At 53.3% G+C, this 24,257-nt stretch overlaps 1 protein-coding gene across 18 annotated transcripts in view; it reads right to left on the bottom strand.

The window, feature by feature from the left end:
- The window catches only part of CHST15 (carbohydrate sulfotransferase 15), a 79,210-nt gene that overhangs the window by 33,369 nt on the left and 21,584 nt on the right, over window positions 1-24,257 (bottom strand). For 16 of the 18 annotated variants that reach the window (XM_066355040.1, XM_066355033.1, XM_066355041.1 and 13 more), the window contains 2 exons: window positions 1,180-2,245; window positions 167-506 (listed from right to left, as the gene is read on the bottom strand). In XM_066355040.1, coding sequence (XP_066211137.1) covers window positions 167-506; window positions 1,180-1,728 — 889 coding nt within the window. In that variant the 5' untranslated portion in view covers window positions 1,729-2,245. Of the gene's footprint in view, window positions 1-166; window positions 507-1,179; window positions 2,246-13,544; window positions 13,630-21,828; window positions 21,883-24,257 lie in introns of those variants that run through there. The other 2 variants (XM_066355045.1, XM_066355046.1) reach the window with 2 other exon arrangements.

Raw genomic sequence — 24,257 nt, 5'->3', positions numbered from 1 at the left:
CAGTGAGCAGAAGACACTGACCCCCCCACCTGATCCTGATGACCTCAGTGAGCAGAAAGCACTGAACCCCCACCTGACCCCGAAAACGATAGTGAGCAGAAAGCCAGACCCAGGCCACCCGCTGGACACCCCCCACCCCGGCAGCGGGGACCACGCTCTCACGCACCAAACCGCTTTCGCGTCCACCAGTGTGGCTCCTTGATGGCGGAGAACTTCACCTCGGGGTGCAGCCGGAGGCGGTCGTACAGGTCGGTGGTGCCGCACTTGGGCTGCCCGATGATGTAGAAGCGAGGCAGGCAGCGCAGGCGGAAGTGGCGGCCGGCCGTGTGGGACAGGTGGCCCCAGAAGGCCTTGCGCAGCGTGTCGAAGGTGGAGCGGAAGCGCTTGGAGTAGAGCGCGTAGGAGTTGGTCAGGTAGGGGTCGCTGGTGTTCCGCCCCCTGAACTCCTCGTACCAACACGGGCTCTTGCTGTTTGGGAGGAATTTACTGGGGATTATGGAAAACATCTGCCACGAGAAGAAAAGGGGGAGACAGACACACAGCGGAAAGGAATTAGCCCCCTCGCTAACCACAACACAATCCCGCTTGGACACCGAAGGCCCGCATTCAACTCTGAAGTATCTTCTGACAGTAACTAAATACTAAAATCAAGCAAAATGGGCAAAGAGCCAATGCTTTTTCTTATCCCAAAATAAAGACAAACCTTGGAGAGAATGAAGAGTCTGATCAACATTCATTCTGCCATGATCTACCTCTCACACACTCACAAACAGTCTAACTGAAGAGCTGGAATCTTTTGACTAGTGGCTTATCTGGTGGTCATCAGAGACAAACGTTCTGACGTGCACAGCATAGAACCAGGACGATGGTGACCTACGACGAAAGCAGCCTCAATCGCCACGGCCACGTTTCATACAGGAAGTCCTGGACTAGATTGGTAAGGAGGGGTCAGCCTTCAACATTTCTAGCTGCACCACTTCGGTCCTGCAAATTCCCTTTCTTGGCGAAAACGCAGTAAACAGACAGCCCTTACCCGGTGCACCCAGGTCTACACGGCTGTCAAATTATCCGTGTGACACTGGAGGAATGTGTCCTAAAGACCGTGTCAGAAAACAAAAGCATCCATTTTTTTTTTTTTTAGTCCATCAATCAACAGAGGTTTTCCACCGGGCTACTCACATGCGCCTCCTGCTTTCTGAGGTCTTCTATGTCGGGGAGCTGCCTGGTGGTGAGCTCTATCCTGGCGGTGATGCTGTTGATAATTAATTTAATGCTCGGGTAGTCCTTCACGTATGAAATATTAGTTACAGAGGGTTGGTGATGGTGCTCCTTCGGGTCACTCGGGTTCTCACCGCCCGCCGGGCTGGGGCCGCTGCTGGGGAAGGCTCCGTAGCGGAAGGGCGACGAGATCAGCAGCTCTTGGTGGGCCCCGGAGAGGATGTAAGAGGCCATCACCAAGGTCATGATGACCCCCCCAAAGACGAGGCTGCATCGCTTCCCCTTCTTGAAGCGCAGAAGCCCGCCCCAGCCCTCGTTCCCTTCGGCCCTCACCTCGAGGACGGCAAGCAAGTTCATCTGCTTACCGTCCACACGCAACACTATTTTGTTTTCCCCTTGGCACGCAGGGCACTCCTGGCGACTGTGATGGGGGCCCTCGTGGCCACCGACCCCCTGCTGGCGCGTGCCGTCGGGCGACAAACGGATGCAGCAGTTCACGCAGTGCCTCATGGTAACGGCCGTGGACGGCTGGCCCCCTGAGCCATAGGGACGAGGCGGCCGGGGCGGGCACGTCGTGCGGGAAGACGGGGGGGACGTCGTCCTGCGGTGACAGAAGAGGGTGGGGAAGCACCGGTGACTGTTACAGACACGAGCCGTCGCCCAAGCCCTCGAGAATGAGGAGGGACCTTCTTTGGTTTGACTCTGAAGGACCACAGAAGAAAGTGGCCTCCAATGGTCATGCTCTGTCCGGGCCACGGAGACTGGAGGGAACCATCGCACATTCGGGGGTGACCCTGCCCCTCCTTCAGGTTTTCCCCATGACTCCACGTGCAGCAGAAGAAGTCTTGCTGGAGAACACGGACGTGCCCGGGAGGCTGCCAGACATCACGGTCCTCTCGGTGAGGGCTGGGCCGGCACACCAGCCATGGCGACGCCCGAGAGCGTTCCTTCCTTCACGTCCCGGGTGCCTTTGACATGTTTCCTCTTCGGGGCCAGAAAAAAATCCTTAAAATGTCAGATTACCTACCTACACAACAAAGAAGAGAGGTTTTGTTACATCCTGCGACAAATAGCAATAGCCCAGGGACCCTCTTCCCAGGAGAGAATGTCTAGGTTTCTGCCAAGCCCGCTGGGTCACAAAGAAGTCATAGAAAATTCTACGGGATGAAGGGAGGTGTCGGGGCCTTGGTGCCTGGCTTTGGGGTTCATTCTCCACCAGAAATGTGGCCTCGACACCAGCAGCCCCAGCACCACGTCAGACGCCTCCTATTTTGCCCAATTCACAAATCCAGTCATGCCTCCGCCTGACACAGGTAAGTTATGGGAGCCTCCAGTCTCAGGACTTGACCATCATTCTCAGATTCATGCACAGTCGGCCACTATGAACCTGGGCGATGAACGGAAACATCAGCGCTTTGAAGTCGACTAAAAACCCAGAAAAGAGGATGGTTCGGTTGCAAGCAGGCAGAGATAAAAACGTTTCTTCTCTTCTGATAGCTCCAAGAGTCTCTCCCCTAGAGCTAACCTTTATTATCGGTTTAGGAGGCAAAAGTTAATGAAAGTTTGGAAAGACTGAAATGATTCTCTTCTCTAGTAGAGTATATCATTAAAAAAAAAAACAACCAAAAAACCATTTGACTTGAAGATATTAAGCAAAGCAATTAAACCCAATGTGCAGTCTTCCCCTGTGGGACCTAACTCTTCTAGACCCTGAAATAGTTTCTCACTCTCATCATCCTGGTGAAAACACGATTCTTAAAAATCTATTAATAGAATCTGATGGTTATAATATGCATTATTGCCAAACGATGCCAAACGATACTTCTTTGTAGATGTTGTAAAAAAGAAAAAAGAGAGCTACTTAGTTTCCAACAGTGATAAACAGACTTCCACTAACTAGCAGTATGGCCTTGAGCAAGCCTTATGGCCCCTCTGAACTCCGGCTTCCTCCCCACGAGAATGAAGGTAAAAGAACCTCCCCTATACATCTACAAAAACACTAAGTTAGTGCATGTAAAGAGTGTGCGTACTGTCCACGCATATTTAGCATCCCTGAAAGGGAGATAACAATACTAGCTAGCATCATCGATGACTGCAACTACTATGATTTTTAATTGTCTGTGAATGCCAAGAACAGTCGAAAGGAAGTCAGAAATGGGGGCTCCTCTCCTATGACTCTCCCTCAGCACCCTCACCCGAGGGCGGTTGGTACAGCTCCAGCTCTGTGCGCACACCCTCAAACAAGCCTCGCTGTCTGTCCCCAGAGAAGGTGGAAATGACTGACCCTGCACTGAAGCCTCCCTGTGCTGGCTAAAGGACTGAACAAGCAGAACCCACTAGAGAAGTGTGCCCTCCCCTTGGGCCAAAAGGCCCGCATTGTATCAAAACACGTTGACCAAGAAACAGCCAGAGCAACCTATCCTGCAAGGCCTCCCACACAATGTTCTATGTGTTGTCCGTAAGTTCTATGCTTAAATTACCAGGAGAAAAGCTGAAATAGACAAACAAACAAACAAAAAAGTACATGCTGCTTTATAACAAGACTTTTCAGGGTCTTTGAGCCTGCTCGTCAGCCCTGTGGATCCACAGGAGAGAGAGACAATACACAGAACTTTCCAAACATCAAACTGGTCATGGACTGTCTCAGTGGGGTCTCACGGAACCAGTCTGAGACAGGCTGGTCAGTGAGGGCTGAGACGGGGTCGGGGCAGCTCTGGGGAGAGCAGGGGCGTGGGGGCTGCCTGAGCAAACTGTCCTGGCCACATCGCAGCTCCCCCGGGAGCAGTTAGAGAGACGCGTTAGGAACGCAAGGCTCCAACTCCTCAGCCACCCCTGACCTGTCTCTCGGTACAAACAACCCTTCCAAACCAAAGAAACAAAAGGGCGAGCTCCCTGACCCGGCCACCCCGTCACTAAGCCAGAAAAAACGCTGTTTTACACGTCGGAAACAAGGCTCCCGCTAGGTTCCTGGTGGGGAGCGAGTTCCCAGCCTGTCTCTCTAGTTGTGCAAGGCCTAATTAAAAAAAATAATAATAAATAAAGAAAGAAAGAAAGAAAAAACATGGTCTTTGAAGCTCCAAGACAAGAATGTACAATATCTGGACCCAACAGAATGGGCAAAACATTCCTAAACAAGAGCAAAGGTTTCTCATTACACGCAAAGTAAATAAACTAACCCGGGTAGATGGAGAAAGCAGACACAGACCCAAGCCTCTGGGACCTGTCAGAGCATTTGTTCCCTGGGCAGGTGCCTCTCCCGACTCCGTCTCACTGCTTGAACACACAACGGGGAGCAGGAAACTGGGGAGACAATTCCAGGTGCCGCAGGGGCTTTAGAAAAAGAACCCTCGGTGTCGTATGAGTTATCATTTATTCGCTGGTTTGTTCTTTGTTCACCAGAGCCCTTGTGCAGGCCAGCGGTGTACCGGGCACTGCTGAAGATGCCAACCCAGGTCTGGGGGCACTGGGTCCAGTACCAGATTGGGGGTGGGGGGGAGTGATACAATGAAAAGATTAATATTTGGTCTTTATTTCTCGCGCACAATTTCAAAAACCCTAGGAATGTCAGAGTGGTCGACTGTTATTCATAAACCCCTTTCAAACACACCTGAGTTTCTGTTCATGAGGTGTCTCTCAGTGAGTCCCCAGACAGCTTCAGGATGGGGCAGGTCACCAGAATGCCAATTCTGGTTCAGAGACTTGGTACTCCCAGCCCCGCCTCTCTGAGAAACTGAAGACTGAGTCAATCACCGAGGGCCGATGATCTCCTCAATCGTGGCTACGTAACGGGACCTCCATATAAAACTCCTAAAAGACGGGGTTCGGAGAGCTTGCTCACTGGTGAACATGGAGGTGCTGGGAGCGGCACCCCAGAGTGGGCAGGGACACTGTGGGCCCCTCCCCTCACACCTCACCAGTGCAACTCTTCCAACAGGCTGTTCCTGGGTCGTGCGCTTTCTAACAAACTGGTACTAATAAGTACGGCATCTTCCCGAGTTCTGCACGTTGTTCTAGCAAATTAACAAACTGGAGGAGCATGGTGGGGGCGGGGGTCTCAGCATTGGCTGCCAGGTCAGACGGAAGTGTGGGTAGCCTGGGGACCCGATACTTGCAACTGGCATCTGAAGTGGGGGCAGCCTCGGGGGACTGAGCACCTCACCTGGGGGCTCCGCACTAACTCCCAGCAGTTAGCGTCAGAACTTCTTGAGTTGTAGGTCGCCCAGCTGGAGTCTGGTGCGGGGGGGGGGGGGGGGGGGGGGGGGGGGGGCTTTGAGATAAAATAGAAAACTATCTAACCTGTACAAGTTTTACCAAAGCATATGCCCCGAGTATAGTATATGAAATGCTGGTTAAAAATAACAGGTGGGGACGGGGCATGCAACCTGGCAAGGGCAGAGCCAAACCTCGCCCTCCAGGACAGGAGTGGTGCAGGGGTGACTGGGAGGGGCAGAGCTTTTCCCGCCTGGCGCTTGCGTTCCACCGGGAATCGGTGGCTGCAGACAACAAGAAAGTCACAATGAGGAAGAGAAGCACCTCGGATGCCCACAGGTCATGAGGAAAATTAAAAGGGAGAGTACAAGAAAACCCTTGGAATGGAGGTTCTCGATGCCGCACTACAGACAAGACCATTCTTCGCTGTCGGGGGCTGTTCTGTGCCCTGTGGCATTCGGAGCGGCATCCCTGACCTTCACCCCCGGCCCCATGAGAGTGGTCGCCTCAGGGGCGGAGGTACAGCAGACAGAACCGCCAGGGAAGCCGCAGTTTAGGAAGGGACGTCCGTACGACCACCAAGGAGGCAGCCACACAGGAATCCGGAGAAGTGAAGACCCCACGAAGGAGAGATTCTGGAGACCAGGGACCTCGAGGACCTTCCGGACCGGACCGCATGCGCGAGGGCAGACCCCTGGGCTAAGGGGGCAGGTGGGACCTGAGAGACGCAGGTGGGAGGGAAGGCAGGGACCAGGCTCCGTAGGGACTGGATGGCAGAGTCAGGGCTGGGGTTCATCCAAGTGCAAACAGGGATGCCCACGACCTAGCCTTCCAAAAGGATCTTTACACTATGTATAACTACTTACGAGCGTAACTCCGCGAAGAAAACTCAAGTCAATGTGACTGTGCTGAGGAAAATGGATGACTCCCTCTGTCCCTGAACTGGCTTCCTCCCTCCGCCACCAATTATCCCAAGAACAGTTGGTCCTTCAGAAACCCAACACTGGGGGGGGCACTGCACTGAACAAGGGAACCACGCACGCCCCTGGCACCGCACCCACCTGTCTAGAATGTCCACGTTTCGGTGCCAGCGGGCTCAGATTAGACGGGACCCCTGGCGCTCTGGTTTAGATTCTCAACCTAAGTGCTCAGGTGTCCGTTTCAGTGAGATCGCTTCCCAGGCTGGGCGCGGAGCTGAGCCCTGTGGACACAGACTATACCTGTGGGAGCCCCCTGCCACCGCGAGAGATCAGATTAACTGGCCCCGAAATAGAAAGCGTCCGATTCCCCCGGCCCTGGCTAGGATGCCCCCTATTAACCTATGCACCCCAAGCATCATTAGCAAGCCATTTATAACAAAAATCGTAATTGAAAGACCCAGCAATCCTGCTGTAGATTAAGTAATTGAATGCCCCCTCGGTGTGTTAGATCGATAAAGGGCATCCAATTTCACCCCAGGAAAAACTTATTAAATTATTGTAGCTATAAGCTGATACAGCAGAAGAAAGATGTATGAAACTTCAAAAGAAATCTGAATGGATTTAAATAAATAGCTTCATTTAGGTAGAACATTTACATGTGCCCTCTGGGAGCAGAGAAGAAAATACGGCTAATAACATTATTTCACTTTAATGTTTTAAAGGGAGGAAAAGAAAAAAATTGATGGTTCTAATTAACCTTTACTAAAACACAAAGCCTTCTTCTGATTAGCCTGTCTACCTGCCGACATTTCTCTTTCAGCTATGTATACGGAAGTCCATTTTTCAAAGGAATTTTCATCAACAAGTAGAGGAAGGAATATTTGTGTGGTTTTTGTTTTTTTTTTTCACATAGAGCTCAAAGACATCAGAAGGCTGTCACTGAGGCTGAGAAAGCTAACAAGACTGTCTGTACCTACCAGAGACAGTCAGTTTCAATCTCCTACCTGGGGTTTAATGCTTTTGATCACGCGGTAGTCAATCAACAGGATAAAGCTACGCCCTTTGATGAAGGCTCACTGGCCTCCACCGTGGTGGAAAGAAAAAGCAGCAGCCGTACGGACCAGGATGCTAAGGTCGTGTCCACCTCAGTGACCTTAGACAAGTCACTTCAGTGATCTGGGCCTCGGTATTCTCAAAAGAAGCCCTTGACAGTAACAGATGCCATCCAACAGCACAGCATGGGTGCTGGAGCTGGTTAGCCAGCTTTGACCTTGAGCAAGACGCTCAACCCCTCTCGTCCTGTTTCCTCAGATGTAAACTGGGAATGATTATAGGACCCATGTCATAGCACTGCTGTGAGGAGCAAGTGAGACAATTCCTGTAAAGCGTTTAGCAGAGTGGCTGGCCCATCGCAGGTGCTTACTACGTACCATGGTGCTTACTAGTGCTATGTCCACAGAGTTCCGGCCCGCAGTTAAGCATTTGATAAGTAGCAGTCTGTTACTATACTGCTCACCAAAATTAGGGGATATCTCAAAATAAATATGAAGCAATTAAATATCTCCTCATTCCTGTGAGCAGTATAGTTACTGTAGATTGCATTATTGGTTTCACTGTACAATCCCGCCCTGACTGGATGGCTCAGTGGGTTAGAGCATCGACCCCATAACTCAGTGTAAGATCCCTCTCTGTATTCACACCCCCCGCCCCGTGAGTGACTCAGCAGTTCCTCCAACAAAGGGAGTGGAATACATTTCTCCCCTCTTTGGCTTGGGTGTGGAGACTCGCTTTGACCAACAGAATGAGGCAGGAGTGACAACAAGGAGTTCCAAGTCCGGGGCTGAAGACATGCTGCTTGCCCTGGGCAGCTATGCCGTCCCCGCGGGAAGGGCACGGTGGCGCGGCCAGGACGGGGACGAGGGAATGTGGAGCAGAGCCACCTGGATGAGCACAGCCTGCCGCAACTGGTCCCCAGGGACACGCGTGGAATAATTCATGCTTGTTTTAAGTAACTGAGTTTTGGGGCATTTTGTTATGTGACGCACTCTGCCACAGGTTACAAACAAGCGACGCGACTAAGTTAAACTGGTATAATTCCACACGTAAAGAGTTCCAAAAAGTGTGTTTATATGAGTCACGTGAATCACAAGCAACTCACCCAAAGACCTAAAGAACCCCTCAGCAAACACCAGAACCAGAGACACCAAAAGCCCAGATGGCAGCCTTTCTCAGACCAAAACGTAACAGCCCAAATGTCACGCACCAGGTGGTTTTCTGGCAGAACATGTGTTATGACAACCACAGCTGTTCTGTTTTAGTTACCCGGACGAAGGGCCCCATTCTTCCCACTTCCTAATGACAAGGCCTTGCTCCTTCCCAGGTTTAGAGTTTCTATTATTTCCTCCTTGCTTCCTCTCCTTGAGCAAGCCCTTCCTGCAGCCTGCATGATTCTTACGGCTTCCTTGCCAGAGACGCCTCATCCGTGCTGCATCTGAAACGGGATCCTCATCCTCACCCTGTGCGACCAGCAGGGTCTACCCAGCTGGCCCAAAATGTGTGTCATACGAAACTCAGCCTGTTATTTCTAATCACATAAGTTCATCATCAGCACCCTACTTGTTAATGACTACCTTCCATGTTTTATGGCATAGAAAGCACACTCTCAACTGACTCCACAATATATATAAATATATGCATTTTCACCGAGATCAAGTCTCCACACTCTGCAGCCTCCTTTGCATCCGACCGAGGGAATCAGCTTTATCTCAGGAGACCAACTTAACCATTCTGTGACTTGATTCCCTCATCTGTAAAATGGGGCTAAAACTCTCTCTGCGCCCCAACATGGATGTGAAGAGCAAATGGGATCACATACACAAAATGTTTAACCTGGCACCCGGCACAGGGCAAGCCTCAGCAAATGATAGGTGTTGTTCGTGTTATTATTACAGGAGTGGCCCCCGGGCCTCCCTGCTTTCACTGTATGTATGTAATTGTCAGCACAGGCGTCCGCTTGTCCTGTCTGCAACTGATCCTGAGTAATGAAGGAGAAGAGGCAGGTGGCAGCCACAGGCAGGCAGGCGCAGGGAGAGTCAGGCCGCACATCAGAAACGAGAGAGGGAACAACAGGGCCCACCGGGCTCACTCGGGCACCTCAGTCACCAGGCTGGGGAGCCCTGAGAACCTGGGGCCTCTGTGGGTGCAGCTCGAGAAAGGCTTGGCCCATTCAGACCGATCGTCCATCCAGAACTTGATTCAGGGTTTCACAGGGAGGGTCAGCCTTCCAGAAAGGTGGCCATCCCCAGAGGCCTTACACGTCTGGGCGGAGTGAGCCACTCCTGGGAGGAGAGACAGCAGAGAGAGACTCTTGGGGCATCCCAGGGACCTGTACTGCAGTCCTTCTCGCTGAAAAATCTGGAACTCCTCGAAAGTGCCGGGGGGAGGGGCAGACACAGCCCAGGTCAACACCTCAGCTGGCTCCTGCCAACCAAAACCTGTGGGCACCTGCTCGTGCAGCCCTGCGGGTTACAACTGAGGAAACTGAGGCCCAGTGCGGTTCTGCCCAAGGACGCACAGCTCATGATCAAGACCCGGATCCTGACCCCAGTCTTCTCCCCGCACCTCATCAACGAGGGAGCTCATCCTAACCTCTGCCCCGTCAGCCCAGCCTGGCCGCAGATAGCCCAGCAGTGCTGCCAGCACCTTCCATCGCTGCAGGAATCCGTCGTGAAGAACAGGCTTGCGTCTCACCCAGAGACCCAAGACGAGGAGCCCCGGGGAGGGAAGCACTCGGGGAGGCGGCCATGGGAGGGGACACGGGCACTTCCTTCAATCAGCTTGTCGGTCTGGGACACCGAGTCTCCAACCATGGCCACTGGGGTGGACCTCCGCCAGCTGTGCAGTGTGATATGTGACAGGGACAGCACCAGGACAGGAACGAGCTTTGCGGAGGCTGGCCTGGAGCCACGTGGGGGGCAGGGAGAAGGCGGGCAGAGGGCTGGGAGGGAGGGTGGGCAGCGGTGGGGCTGGGGGTGGCCCCCTTGTCTGATAACAAAGCGCTGAAGCCGCGATGGGGGAGGGGGACGGAATGGGCCTTGTGCCAGGCAGGCAGGAACGGGAGCAGTGCTGTCCCCCCATCCTTTGCTCTTCTTGCACACTGAAGGGACAAGCCTGGGTTCTGGATGACAGAGTGGGGGCTGCCACCACCGTCTGCACTTGGACAGAGCCACTATGGCGGCACCTTCCCGACAAGGCAACAAGCTACTGCGTGCGGCCCCTGAGCTGAGTTTCTGCAGTGAGGACGGACTTCTGCGGGCCGTTGTCCTTGTGTGTACACCATGGAGTCGGGACGTCCTCTTTCCGCCCTAACACTCACGTGTGCGGTTTGACACTGACATGCCCCTAATAAAATCCCATTGTCATCACCTGTTATGCCGTCCAGGGTTGATAAGAAGCCAGCGGTTCCGCAGCGAGGACTGGGAAGCCGGGCAGTGCCCGCTTTATGCCGAACAGAACGGTCAACTGACCCAGAAGACGCACAGAGTGTTTTCTCCTTATTCGCAGCCTACAGCCTAACGGTTTATCAGGCACCCACAGCGTTTGCTGAGGCCACAGATACAGAAAACACACCCCCCCAGCCCTTCGGCGACAGCCCATCAGATCCCAGAACAAGGTCTCCAGAAGCTTCCAAAACTCACCCACACTCAAAGATCACACAGGGGGTGGGCAAACGTGGGCTCACCGTTGTAAGGCAAAGAATACCATAATTAATAAACAATGATACAAGAATCAATGTGTGTCGTGCACTCACAACGGCGAACCTCTGTTTGCCCACCCTCCATTGATCCCATATCCGAGACCCTCTGAAGCCCACCAGCCCCTGAGAACGTGCAGACCCCGGGAAGACCCAGCGCTGATTCACGGAGCTAACGACACAGCCTCATAACAGCTCTGCCCAACCCCCAGCCCAGAGTCTCTCCAACCGGGAGGCGGGAGGGCAAGGGGTCTATTCAATGGTCTCTGGGGCGGGCGGCTCTCCAACAACAGGGTCATCTGCTCCATCTTCCTGCACAACCGCCCGGCGAGAGGGCACTGCCCCCGTCTCTCTGACGTGCACAAACGATCAGGGGCAGGGGACAAGAGCCTGTGACCATGTTCACGCCGCAGCTGTCACCCAGTGATTCCAATGTGCACACAAGACGCCACAGGTCTTTGTGACACAACCCACAATTTTCTTTTTCTGAAACCGACGGGGGGGAACGCTCTTGCTGAACATTCATGTTATTATTTCCAGTAGCAACTCAAACAAGTACTAGGTTTAGGCTAGATTTCCCGCTCAGGCTTGTCTACCTACTGACGAGGGTTCTCCGACCGCCGACGGACCTACGCCAGACGCGCCTCCACACTTCGCTGTGAAACTCGCCCACTGAAGTGGCTCTTGGCAGGGAAGCGATGACAGTCGCATCACGTAAAGCATACCAAGGAAGCAACGTTCAGCCCGTTTTAAGACATTTGAAATGAAATCAAAAATTAAATATCACTCTTGGCGCAGACTGGGGTGCGCACATCTAGATGTGGACCTGGTTTAGGGCGTTCAAGGAATCCAGGGACGGTGACAGCAGCAGGAGGAACACACGATTGTTGGGCCCCTGCCATGCGCAGAGCCACGAAGGGTCCCTTCGTGATGGTAGCCCTGGGAGGTCAGCACTGACATCCCCGAGTTACATGTAGGAAACTGAGGCAGAGCTGGGTTAAGAGCCTGCACCGAACCCCACCGCTAACCAGGTCCATGAGCCTTTCTCCGGCACCATCATTAAGACCAGAGCTCTGGGAAAACCGGCTCAGAACCCGAGATGAAGCAGCAGCAAGGTCAGCCCTCAGCCAACCCCATCTCCCGGGCCAGGAGGCACGGCAGGAGTGGGTGACTCGACCAGGGCACAGGGAGTGAGGCTGCCCACTAAACAGTTTCTAGGTTACCAAGCAAAGGGGCAACCTGCCAGCAGACCCCCAGAGCAGGGCTCTTAACCCCTTAGTGAGAACCATGCTACAAGTGACGCAAGCTACTGTCTGTTGAGAGCTTCCCGGGGTCCAGACACCAGGCTGGGGTTTAGGTGAGTTGTCCTATTGGGACACCAGGATAATCTAAGAGAAAAGCACAATGAACACTCCCATTTTACAGAGGGGGAAACGGGCCCACAGAATTTCATGCTATACACACCTACCCCCCCACCCCCCACCCCCCAATAGGACTTAGAACCGTGATTTTCAACCTGTTTTCATCTCACAGCACAATATATACTAATTACTAAAATTCTGCAGCACACCAAAAAATATGTTTTTGATGATCTGACCAAACAAAATAGGTATCATTTTGATTCATTTGCCCCAGATAACTATTGTTCTGTTGGATGTTGTCATTTTTTTTTATTTGACGATCTAAGGGAAAAGAGGTCAGCGCCCCTGACCAAATAGTCAGGTTTTGCATGTTTTAACTATTCTTTGCAGAACCCTGGTTGATAATCACTGACTTAGAGTAGAGGAGAGAGAGCTGGCCTGGGAGTCTAGAGGCCTGGGCAGGCCCCTGGCACGCCCCTTACCCAGTCACATGACTGCAGGTAAACTCCGGACCAGTGCTGGTCAACCTGGTCCCCACCACCCACTAGTGGGCGTTCCAGCTTTCATGTTGGGTGGTGGCGGAGCAACCAAAGTATAAATAAAAAGATAGATTTAACTATAGTTAGTGGTTTTATAAAGATTTATTCTGCCAAACTTTGCGAAAATCCAACATAAAGTACTTGGTAAGTAATTATTATTATATGCTTTAACTTGCTGTAACTCTGCTCTATAAGTTTTATAAAGTAAAGTTACTTCCCTACTTTATAAATCACCATTACTGTGGAATCGGCAGGCGGTTAGAAAATTTTACTACTAACAGAGATACAAAAGTGGGCGGTAGGTATAAAAAGGTTGACGACCCCTGACTTAGACCCTCAGCGTCCTCTTCTCAAAGGATCAGCACATGGTCCAATGATCTCAGGAACCCAGATATGTGACAAATTCTATTACTCTTTCATGCATGCTTTTGAGGGTTCAAACATCAGCCCCCATGAACCTTAGCTATCAGGAGGAAGTGACCCACTTTTAGACTGACGCTCTTGCACAGCCAGACCACAAAGATGAGAAGTAGAGTCTAGTTACCTTCCAACAGCTTTTCCTTCACACCAACAGGAAAATGAACAAAATGAGACTCCAAGTACAATACAGATGAGGGCCCAAAGGAGCAGGATGGCCCTGTCCCCACTTGGGTCCCCAGATCCCTCCTGCCTGCTTTGGCATGACTCGGGAAGAATGCAAAGGCTGGCAAATAGCAGAAGATGCCCAACCCAAATGTCCCTCAGGACAGGCGGAGACCAGAGGACAGAGGACATGCATGGACACGTAGCTTCCACGTTCAAACCCATCTGCGAACAATGGCCCTGCAGCTGCGCAGGGCCCCCGACAGCGAATAAATTAGAGGCGGCACAATCTAACAGGAGCAGCTGCGTCCTCCCCACCAGATGGCCTTGCTGATCAGTACACTTTTAAACATTGTTTTATTTCCAAAGATAAGCAAAATAAGAATCCGGTTAACCCTTGAATGAGAAGAATCGCCTGAAATAGCACTACTTTGGAATTTCTTTCTGATGGGAAGAGGAAGTCAGCTGACTGTGTCTCCCTGTCCTCTGGGGGATTTCAGAAACAGGTAGCAGAGGATTTCTCCAGGGTGTCACCTGCAGTCGGTGAACATTCACTGTCCCATGAGACAGGCCTGGCCCTCACAAGGTGTGGGAAGAGGCAAGGACTATACCTCTAGCCCCAACTCCAGCTTGGGAACGTAAGCCCCAGGGATGGGCAAGGTGTACCAGCCCCCCCAGGGGCGGGGGGGGAGGTGTACCAGCCCCCCCACAGGGGCGGGGGGGGGGAGGTGTACCAGCCCCCCCAGGGGCGGGGGGGAGGTGTACCAGCCCCCCCCAGGGGCGGGGGGGGAGGTGTACCAGCCCCCCCAGGGGCGGGGGGGGGAGGTGTACCAGCCCCCCACGGGTGTGAGGAGGTGTGCCAGCCCCCCCAGGGGCGGGGGGGGAGGTGTGCCAGCCCCCCACGGGTGTGAGGAGGTGTGCCAGCCCCCCCAGGGGCGGGGGGGGGGGGAGGTGTACCAGCCCCCCACGGGTGTGAGGAGGTGTGCCACCCCCTCCCAGGGTTATCCCGAGGCATGCCAGAAGCTGCAGGAAGCTACAAAAACAATTTGAATCTTCCAGTTTAAACTATTTAAACATTTGAAATACTGTTTTTAAATGAAGTTACACTCAGATAGGTCACTGAGAGATACAAAGTCTGCAGAGAGAGTTCCAGCTCCCCTCTGCTGCAGGCTGCCTGGGGCCAGCCTGGGCCCCCTAGTGGGAGTTGATCACTTTCTGCCTTCAGGGTACCCTGGAGAAGAGCTTAAGAAGCACCAATGTAGGGCGGGTGGGGGTGGGGGTGTTCGCAGATGAGGGTGGTGGAGTTAACAGAACGGGAAGTAGCACTATGCTACTTCTCAATTTTGGAGTCTTCAAAGAGTCTATATAATTGCTCCATTTTGCAGGTAAGCACACTGAGGCTCTGAGCAGTGAAGTGGTGTAGAGAGCTGTGAGGATTACATGGGATAATCCACGCGACAAGCTTGCAGGGTGCCTGCCAACCCCACATGCTCAATCAACGACACCCACACCACCATGACCGCCTTCCGTCCTTCCGTCTCTCCCTCCCTCCCGACTGCCACCAGGATCTCAGGTCAGCAGGAGGAACTCCCGCCTGGAGTAGGAAGACCAGCCAAGTGTGGATAGAAACAGGGAGAAGGAAAGTCACAAAGGCTTCCTATCAGCAATGTCTGGACAAGTCTGAAACAGAGAGGAGCCCCCCCCCCCAGTGACCCAGCGACGAAGATGCTGGTGCCACCAGGACACTAGAGCCAAGAGCTGCTCTTTAGATGGGAATAGAGACCCAGAGAAGAAACTGACTTTTTAAAAATGGTAGTTCCAAACCCTTTCAGAAAGCAGACCCAGTTTCTGATGACCCCATTCAAACCCGAAATCCAGATTCCTACCGTCTGTAAAATAAATAAGAGCAAGTATTTCTGTAGAGGTGTCCCGCCCTACGCGCTGACCTTAGATGTCACCGGTCTACAGAAAAGAAATTCTTTTCTCTCCTCTGGTAAGTAGACACATTTCTGAAAGCATTTGGTAGTGTGTATGATTTCTTTTTTCCCAAAAAATAAATCTCTCCAAGTTTCAATACTCGATGGTGAAGAGGTGGACACTCAATAAATATCCTAACAGGGTTATGTTCTTCCAGAACACCTCTGTGTCTCTAGAGCCCAGCTAAGACGCCGATGGAACGCTGCCATCCATGTCTAGCCTGTCAGTGGGCAGGGGCTGCTGGCCCAGGACAGAAGCCCCCTGCGGCAAGTAGGTAAAGCAGAGAGGGGACTGGAGGGGAGGTGACCCAGGATATAAAGTCTGACTGCTGAGCTGCAGGTAAACAAGTTAAATCCTTCTTGGTATCAACCACAGAAAAATGGGGGCTTCTTTCATAAAGACCTGGGTGGTGTTCATTGGGAAGGTCGGGACTTGTTTACAGAGAACAGACTTCTCCCGGGCTAAAAAAAAAAAAAAAGGCTCAAACATTTTTTTTAAAAATGACTTTTAAACAGTCCTTATAGCTGACTTCCTATCAAGAACTGCTCTGGTCTGTTTCATAAAAACAAATATTTGGCCGAAGCACACACAGTGCTCAGAGCGGAAGTCAGCTCAACATAAGAACTTCTCCTGACAACCCAAGTGCCCACGTGAGGCACTGGCCGTGGAGCCACCAGATGGCAATGGAAGGCACACAGGGGAAGGCACACAGGGGACAGCACACAATCCTGAGACCACCACGCAAACTGTGTGACTTGGGGCAGGCCACCTTACTGCCAGCTCTGGGAAGGCACACAGGGGACAGCACAAAATCCTGAAACCACCACGCAAACTGTGTGACTTGGGGCAGGCCACCTTACTGCCAGCTCTGGGAAGGCACACAGGGGACAGCACACAATCCTGAGACCACCACGCAAACTGTGTGACTTGGGGCAGGCCACCTTACTGCCAGCTCTGGAAAGGCACACAGGGGACAGCACACAATCCTGAGACCACCACGCAAGCTGTGTGACTTGGGGCAGGCCACCTTACTGCCAGCTCTGGAAAGGCACACAAGGGACAGCACAAAATCCTGAGACCACCACGCAAACTGTGTGACTTGGGGCAGGCCACCTTACTGCCAGCTCTGGGAAGGCACACAGGGGACAGCACACAAACCTGAGACCACCACGCAAACTGTGTGACTTGGGGCAGGCCACCTTACTGCCAGCTCTGGAAAGGCACACAGGGGACAGCACACAATCAATCCTGAGACCACCACGCAAACTGTGTGACTTGGGGCAGGCCACCTTACTGCTAGCTCTGGAAAGGCACACAAGGGACAGCACACAATCCTGAGACCACCACGCAAACTGTGTGACTTGGGGCAGGCCACCTTACTGCCAGCTCTGGGAAGGCACACAGGGGACAGCACACAATCCTGAGACCACCACGCAAACTGTGTGACCTGGGGCAGGCCACCTTACTGCCAGCTCTGGGAAGGCACACAGGGGACAGCACACAATCCTGAGACCACCACGCAAACTGTGTGACCTGGGGCAGGCCACCTTACTGCCAGCTCTGGAAAGGCACACGGGGGACAGCACACAATCCTGAGACCACCACGCAAACTGTGTGACCTGGGGCAGGCCACCTTACTGCCAGCTCTGGAAAGGCACACAGGGGACAGCACACAATCCTGAGACCACCACGCAAACTGTGTGACTTGGGGCAGGCCACCTTACTGCCAGCTCTGGGAAGGCAAGGGTATCTATCTATTTTGTTCATGGTGACAAATATTTCCTGAAGGAAGAAAATGGGGAGGGAGGGAAGGAGGAAGGAAGGAAGGAAGGAAGGAAGGGAGGGAGGGAGACCAGCAACACATATACAAATCTGTCGTGAACAGAAAATTCCCAATAAAAACGGGAGGGCTTTTTTTGTTTTGTTTTTAAATAGAATTTTCTGCAGGTTTTTAAATTCTGGCTGTCTAGGATTAGTACCTATGTCACCAAACAAATCCATTTCCTGGTACGGATTGATCCTACAGCTGGCCCTGGCTCCACTGTGGGGCTGTTTGGTGGCCTCAGGTTCCTGACACCCGAAGAGAGCCCCCAGCCCTCCCCCCCAGCTCTGAAGGAGCAGAAACAAGGGTCTCAGAGGGCCCCCACCTGCGGTCTCACCCCCGCCCACCTCCAGCACGCCTCCAGCCTCTCTAAATTAGCTTTCCTACTTAAGAAAACACCAAAATGACATGTCTTTGTTAATTACAGGATTCTTATCTGTGGCCAGTTTTGTTTTTTCCGTTTTGCTTCGTTTTTTTACCCATTTTCAGTTCGTAGAGTCCTTTCTGAAGGCGCTCCCTCCATAGACACAATGCTTCGGGCCTGAGTTCAGGACAAAAGAAGGGGGGGTCCCTTTTCCTTCTGGATCACTTTCCTTTCTTTCCCATACAGGAAACTTGGAACTGTTTCAGCAACACCAAGTGGTCAAAGTCAACTTACACCTCCACATGCCGTCTCCTTTCTTTCTTCCTTCTTTTTTTGTCCCCTCAGCTGCTTCCCCCTTGTCTACTCTCCAGAAGAGAAAAGTACCAATTACCTATGTAATTAAATGAGTTCCTCCACTTAATTAATTTCAGGGTTTTACCGGCTTTAATGGGTGGGGGAAAGACTAGAATTTTGGATTGAAAAAAATTATCCATGGCATTCCCGAGTGCCGGGCTGGAAGTGTTCCGGGTGTCAGCCAGCTCTGCTCCAGCAGCGGGACACACACACACACACACACACACACACACACACACACGCAACGGATGCTTCTAGAAGCTCTCCACCTGGCAGGACTCCATCCCAGGGGTTTCTCCCCCCCCCCCCCCAGTTTGCCCAAGGTTGCTGACCCTCGCCCCCTCCTCCGCTGGCGAGCTGGCAGAAGGAAGCAAGTTCACAGCCTCACAGAGCAGTCTGGGCTCACTTTTTATTTTATTTTTTCCCTCTACGTTCAGACATTGGAGCTATTTTCATTCTGCTGACAAAGGAGTTACAAGGCTGGACTGCCCCAGGTTGACTCAGGTGCGCTGAGTTTTTCGCACCCTTTCTTGCTGTTGTAAAATGCTGAGCAAAAATGAGTGATTAGCAACCAATCCCAAAGACGCTTTCTTCCCTAAAAACGGCCAATAGCATTCAGTCCAAAATTTAAAAAGGGGAGGGAGGCGAGTCAGCTGGGGAGGGAGCACCGCCACCTGACTGCTGAGCACCTCTCCCCCATAGCAGGGGTGGGGCAGAGGTCACACAGTCAGACAGCTCTTTCTCGGGGCTGCCTCCCCACCACTGGCCATTCCCCTCCCACAGCTTCCTGAGACCACACAGGGTTTGGGAGGGACAGGACTCATGGAGTACATGCCGTGGAGCCAATGCCCTTTCTCCCTTTCTGTCCCGCTCACCCCTCCCCCGTGAGGATCTGGACCCCCCCCACCCCCCGCCAGAGGCTTTGCAGTTGAAGCAGAGCCACTGTCTGCAAACCCAACGTGACTGACAGGGCTTCTCAGAGCAGCACTGGATGTGCGAGCCCCCATCACAAGGGACACGATGATAGCTCCCTGGAACCACATTCTGCCCTGAAGCCGGATGACACGATCATCGGGCACAAGCACCGGCAGCTTATATCAAGCCTCTTTCAAGTTCTCTTTGGGGATCTCAAAAAAAAAAAAATTAGGAACATTTTTCAAAGGTGGCATGAAGCTCTTAGTTATTACCTTCTGTGGGTATTTTCTGGCCCGTAATTTACATGCAGGGACACTGCTGGCTCCCTCCCTCCTTGTTCAGACTGATCTGCTCGGTGGTCAGCGCTCGGTCCTCGGGGAGGGCCGCAGAAGAGAGGGCACGCTTCCGTCCTGCCCGCCCAACACCTGCGGTCCCGGTGGGCACAGAAGCCACCAGAACAGAACCTCAGAACCAAAGCCAGGCACCAGAGAGACCATCTTTGTAAAGGGCACCCTTCCCAGGTCAGGAGGTCAGCCAACCTACGGCCCCAAGTCCCAGCTGGCGGCCAAGCCAGACAAACAGGAGGTGACGGACGGGGCGTGTGGCTGCAGGGAAGCCCGTCACAGGCCGCAGCCACCGCGGTCTCTCCGCAAAGTCGGGCGTAGAAATTGATACCATTTCCCCAAGTGAAGCTGGGTTTTCAAATTTCATTAAAGGCTGTGTCTTAACATGCAGAAATGGAAATGACGCTTTGAGGCAATTATCCAGATACTTCATGTCAAAACTCGCAGGCTCTTTGCCTCGATTAGTAAACTAACTGAAGCAAAAAAAAAAAAAAAGAAAGAAAGAAAGAAAAAGAAAAAGCATATGGCCACCTGCTCCGGGGTCAGTCTCCATTGGCTGGGCCCTCGGGAGCAGGGTGGTGGCCCTGAGCCCAGGGGTCACTGAGACGGCCTGACCCCACGCCCGCCTCAGTACCCATCTGAAAAACGGGATGAAGGCGACACTGTCTGGTCTGACGGAGTTGTGGGGTGGCGGGGGGGGGGGGGGTGGCTAACCCATGAACAGTGCTGGGCAAGGAGCCTGGCCGCTCTGCTCTGACGCTTGTCATCATCCCCACTGCTGGTCCCGTCACCACCGGCTCTCCGCGTTTGTCTCAGCCTAACCTGTCGGGGTGTCTCTGGTCTGTTCTGTCACACGCTGCCATGTTCCACCCTGGCCTCTTCTTGAAGGCCGACTCCCCAAAAGGAATCACTTCCCCGCCCGCTATAACAATGGATCCATCACATTCTGGTCCAGAAAAAGAAGATGAAGACATACAGCTGAATGTCTTCTGTTTAAAAAGAATCACCGAGCTCTTTACAGAAATTCCGCTTCCCTTATCACCTGCCTCGACAGCCCCTCTCGTAAATACCAATCAATTAGAAAGGCAGAGAAAACACTCTTTTTTTTTAAACTTTTTTTTTTTTGTATTTTTCTGAAGCTGGAAACAGGGAGAGACAGTCAGACAGACTCCCGCATGCGTCCGACCGGGATCCACCCGGCACGCCCACCAGGGGCTACGCTCTGCCCACCAGGGGGCGATGCTCTGCCCCTCCGGGGCGTCACTCTGCTGCGACCAGAGCCACCCCAGCGCCTGGGGCAGAGGCCAAGGAGCCATCCCCAGCGCCCGGGCCATCTTTGCTCCAATGGAGCCTTGGCTGCGGGAGGGGAAGAGAGAGACAGAGAGGAAGGAGGGGGCGGGGGTGGAGAAGCAAATGGGTGCTAGAGAAAACGTTCTTTTTAAAATAAGACCTTGTCTCGTAAATAACTGCAAAGCGTTCCATTAATTAAAAAGAAACACAAATTCAAACGGTAAAAAGAGGATCCTTCTTATTTTAGGCCTGATAGGATTTGGGGCCCCATATCCCCCCCCCAAAAAAATAAGGCTTAGCAAGACGACAGTCCAAGCTGGGAAGAAAGTCTCCAAACAACTAGGAGCACGTCCCACCGAGCTAAGCTGCCATCAGACGTGGGTGGGACATGACCAGTCGGTGGAGGAGGGCGGGGTGCTCTGCCCCTCAGAGGCGGGGAGACGTTCTGTGTCCCTGCAGAGAGATCCACTCAGCATTGTGCCCCGGAGGCCCCTCTGCGCAGGCGGCGAGTCTGAGTTTGGCCAGCCCAAGGTGCAAATTCCCACAAACCCATGTCCCCTTTGAGTTCCCACATCTCGTTGCACTCCAAATATAGAGAAAACTGGGTTCAGCTGAACGCTGCAGGCTTAACTCAGGTACAGACCACAGCCACACAGACCACGAGTATGGCCAGTAAATGCAAGAGTCTCTGAAGTTCAAGTCAGTCCCTGCCGTACTCAGATCCCACCTGCAGAACGGAATGGGTGAAAACGGGCCAAGGGGCGTAAACAATCTGGCCCTGCGGGGGTCATCAGCCTGGCCCTGGGAGGCGAAGTGGAGAACCCAGGGTTTCCGGCAGGTCTCAGGGTGCCCCCCCACCCCGAGATGATGGAGGGAAAAGCACAAACGAGAAGTGGGCAGGGCCTGCGCCCGGGGTGGGGAGAAGACTCGAGGGGGCTGGGAGTCTGGTAGGTCACGAGTTTATGGTTTCAGGTTGTAGAAGTTTGAGTCGGTGACTTTGAACAGGCGAGCAGAGCAGAGGACCGGTGAGCCAGCAGCACCGTGCTCCCCGCCACAGGCTCTGCCCAGGGACACCTGAGCACAGAGGTCAGCCTGAGGCCCTCCCCAACCAGCCAGCCCATCCACACAGAACCAGACCCCAGTTCCCCCGGAGACGGGGCCCCGCTTTCTCTCTCCCTACCTTGACTTTGCTGTGTCGTGTCCCCCCCCTCCGAGCCTGACCGACGCGGTTTTGCGCATTGGGCTTCCGTGTAAATGTGGGGATACAATAGGGTGCAAAAGTCACCCTAGATGGGAGTTCCCCACATCTCAGTTCCGCTGCCCGACTGCGGCCACGTGGCTGCAGCTGTCTCCTGGGACAACATGAACACCTGGTGTCGCCCCGCGGTGCTGTCAGGAGCAGAGGACAGAGTTTGACAGAGGCAGTACTTGGTAGAGAGAAAAGTTCTGCCTGACGGGAGATTTCTCTTTTCAGTATATGTAATAGGAGCAGTTTTTAGAAGGAAAAGCAAACCCGTCACTTGGGAGTTTTCGACTAACGCACAATATAGACCCAGAGCTCCTGACCTGCCGCCAATGCTCGGGCCACTCACTTGGATAACTCAGGAAGGAGGCCAATCCCCCCACCCACCTCCAAGGGCCAAACGTGACCCTCACGTTAGGAGAGCACGCTCCTAATTCAGTCCATTCAACGAAGCACGAGACCCCTACTGTGTGCCAGGCCCCGGTGCACAGCCAGAACACGGCCATGAACCAAGCCAGGCCACTGCCAGGCCCGGCTCACAGCCCGCGAGGGAGGCGACCAGAACCCCACGAAGAAGAGGAAGAAGGTAACAGCATGTCGGACGGGCTAAGTGCTGCCGACCCAGAGAACCCGCTGGCCCGACCCAGAGAACCCGCTGGCCCGACCCACGGAACCCACTGGCCCGACCCAGAGAACCCGCTGGTCTGCCGAAGTCCTCACCGGAGTGTGGCCACCTGCCACGCCTCCCCAGGACTCCCCGCAGGACTCCCACTGCCCCTCCGGACACGGCGGGGCCAAGGCGGGAGGCAGAGACCCGTCCCGACGACATACTTTCTGGGGCACATTTCTGTGGCATCGTGTTTGGAGGGGCTCTACCCCATTAGGGTGGAGACTTAAATTAAATCCAACTTAACTGACAAGTCACGGCCAAGTTCTGACCCTGACGGGTGGCCAGTCCCAGCCTGCTCACGTGTGCCGGCCGCGCATGTCCAGAGGGAGGCGTGCTCACGCACGTTCTGGCATTTCCTCCCCGCGTGGAGTGCCAGAGCACGTGCTCATTCCAAAGGCCCCTCCTGGAGAGAACGGAGGAAGGGCAGGGCCCTAGAGCAGCCCCCTGAGGACTTGCCTTCATCGGGCAGGTGTTCTTGAGGCCACGCACAGGGCCAGGGATGTGGCCGGCCTGGAACCCTGCTCCAGGTGAGCCGAGCCCAGGGGACGGCCCGGGGGAGGGGCAGCCCTCATCTCCCCCAATTCCCAGCGCTCTGGCTCCAACTGCCGCCGGAAGGGAGGTCCCTCCAACCACAGGTCCCAGAGGGAGGAGAATGGGGGCCACGTGCCCCATCTCAAGTGTTCCAGATGAAGTTTGTTTTCATATGTTTTATTCACATCGATATGTTGTCCCCAAATAGTATCATTTTAATACGGGCTCAAGTATAAATAACCGTTATTAATGAAATAGTTTGCACTATATTTTTTCTCCCACTTAGTCTTCCAAATCCAGTATGAATTTTACCCTGATAGCCCATCTCAATCTGGATGCTAAATTTTCATCACAAGTCACTGACCTCCAAGAGCTCATGAAATTTACAGCTGAAAAAGTTAAGTTCTGGGTCCAAGTTGTTCCAAACAACTCTCAGAAGTTTTCCAGTGATTGTTTTTAAGTTAAATCAAGACGAAGTACAATTTAAAGTTTCAGTTCCTCAGCAGCACTCGTCATATTTTAAAGCATTCATGGGTCACATGCGGCTGGTGTCACCACACCAGGCAGGGCAGGAACAAAGCGTCTCCATCATCACAGAAAGTCCCACCACACAGGGCTGCTCGGGACCATTTCTTACCTCCTTCACTTTCCCCCTTACCCAGCAGGGCTGCTCGGGACCATTTCTTACCTCCTTCACTTTCCCCCTTACCCAGCAGGGCTGCTCGGGACCATTTCTTACCTCCTTCACTTTCCCCCTTACCCAGCAGGGCTGCTCGGGACCATTTCTTACCTCCTTCACTTTCCCCCTTACCCAGCAGGGCTGCTCGGGACCATTTCTTACCTCCTTCACTTTCCTCCTTACCCAGCAGGGCTGCTCGGGACCATTTCTTACCTCCTTCACTTTCCCCCTTACCCAGCAGGGCTGCTCGGGACCATTTCTTACCTCCTTCACTTTCCCCCTTACCCAGCAGGGCTGCTCGGGACCATTTCTTACCTCCTTCACTTTCCCCCTTACCCAGGCCGCCAACCAAAGGCACCACGAAGTCTCTGTGTCCCAAAATCGATGCACAACTCCACAGGGCACCAGATAAAAGCGCGGTTTCCAGGCCCTGCCCCAGATTAACTGCTTCCTCTGTGAGCAGGGGATGCAGATGGGCAGTCACTG

Source organism: Saccopteryx leptura, chromosome 13 (genome assembly GCF_036850995.1).
Source record: "Saccopteryx leptura isolate mSacLep1 chromosome 13, mSacLep1_pri_phased_curated, whole genome shotgun sequence".
In the NCBI taxonomy this organism is placed as follows: Eukaryota; Metazoa; Chordata; class Mammalia; order Chiroptera; family Emballonuridae; genus Saccopteryx; species Saccopteryx leptura.
The sequence above is the reverse complement of the archived record's forward strand: the minus strand, read 5'-3'. Positions and strand labels throughout refer to the sequence as shown.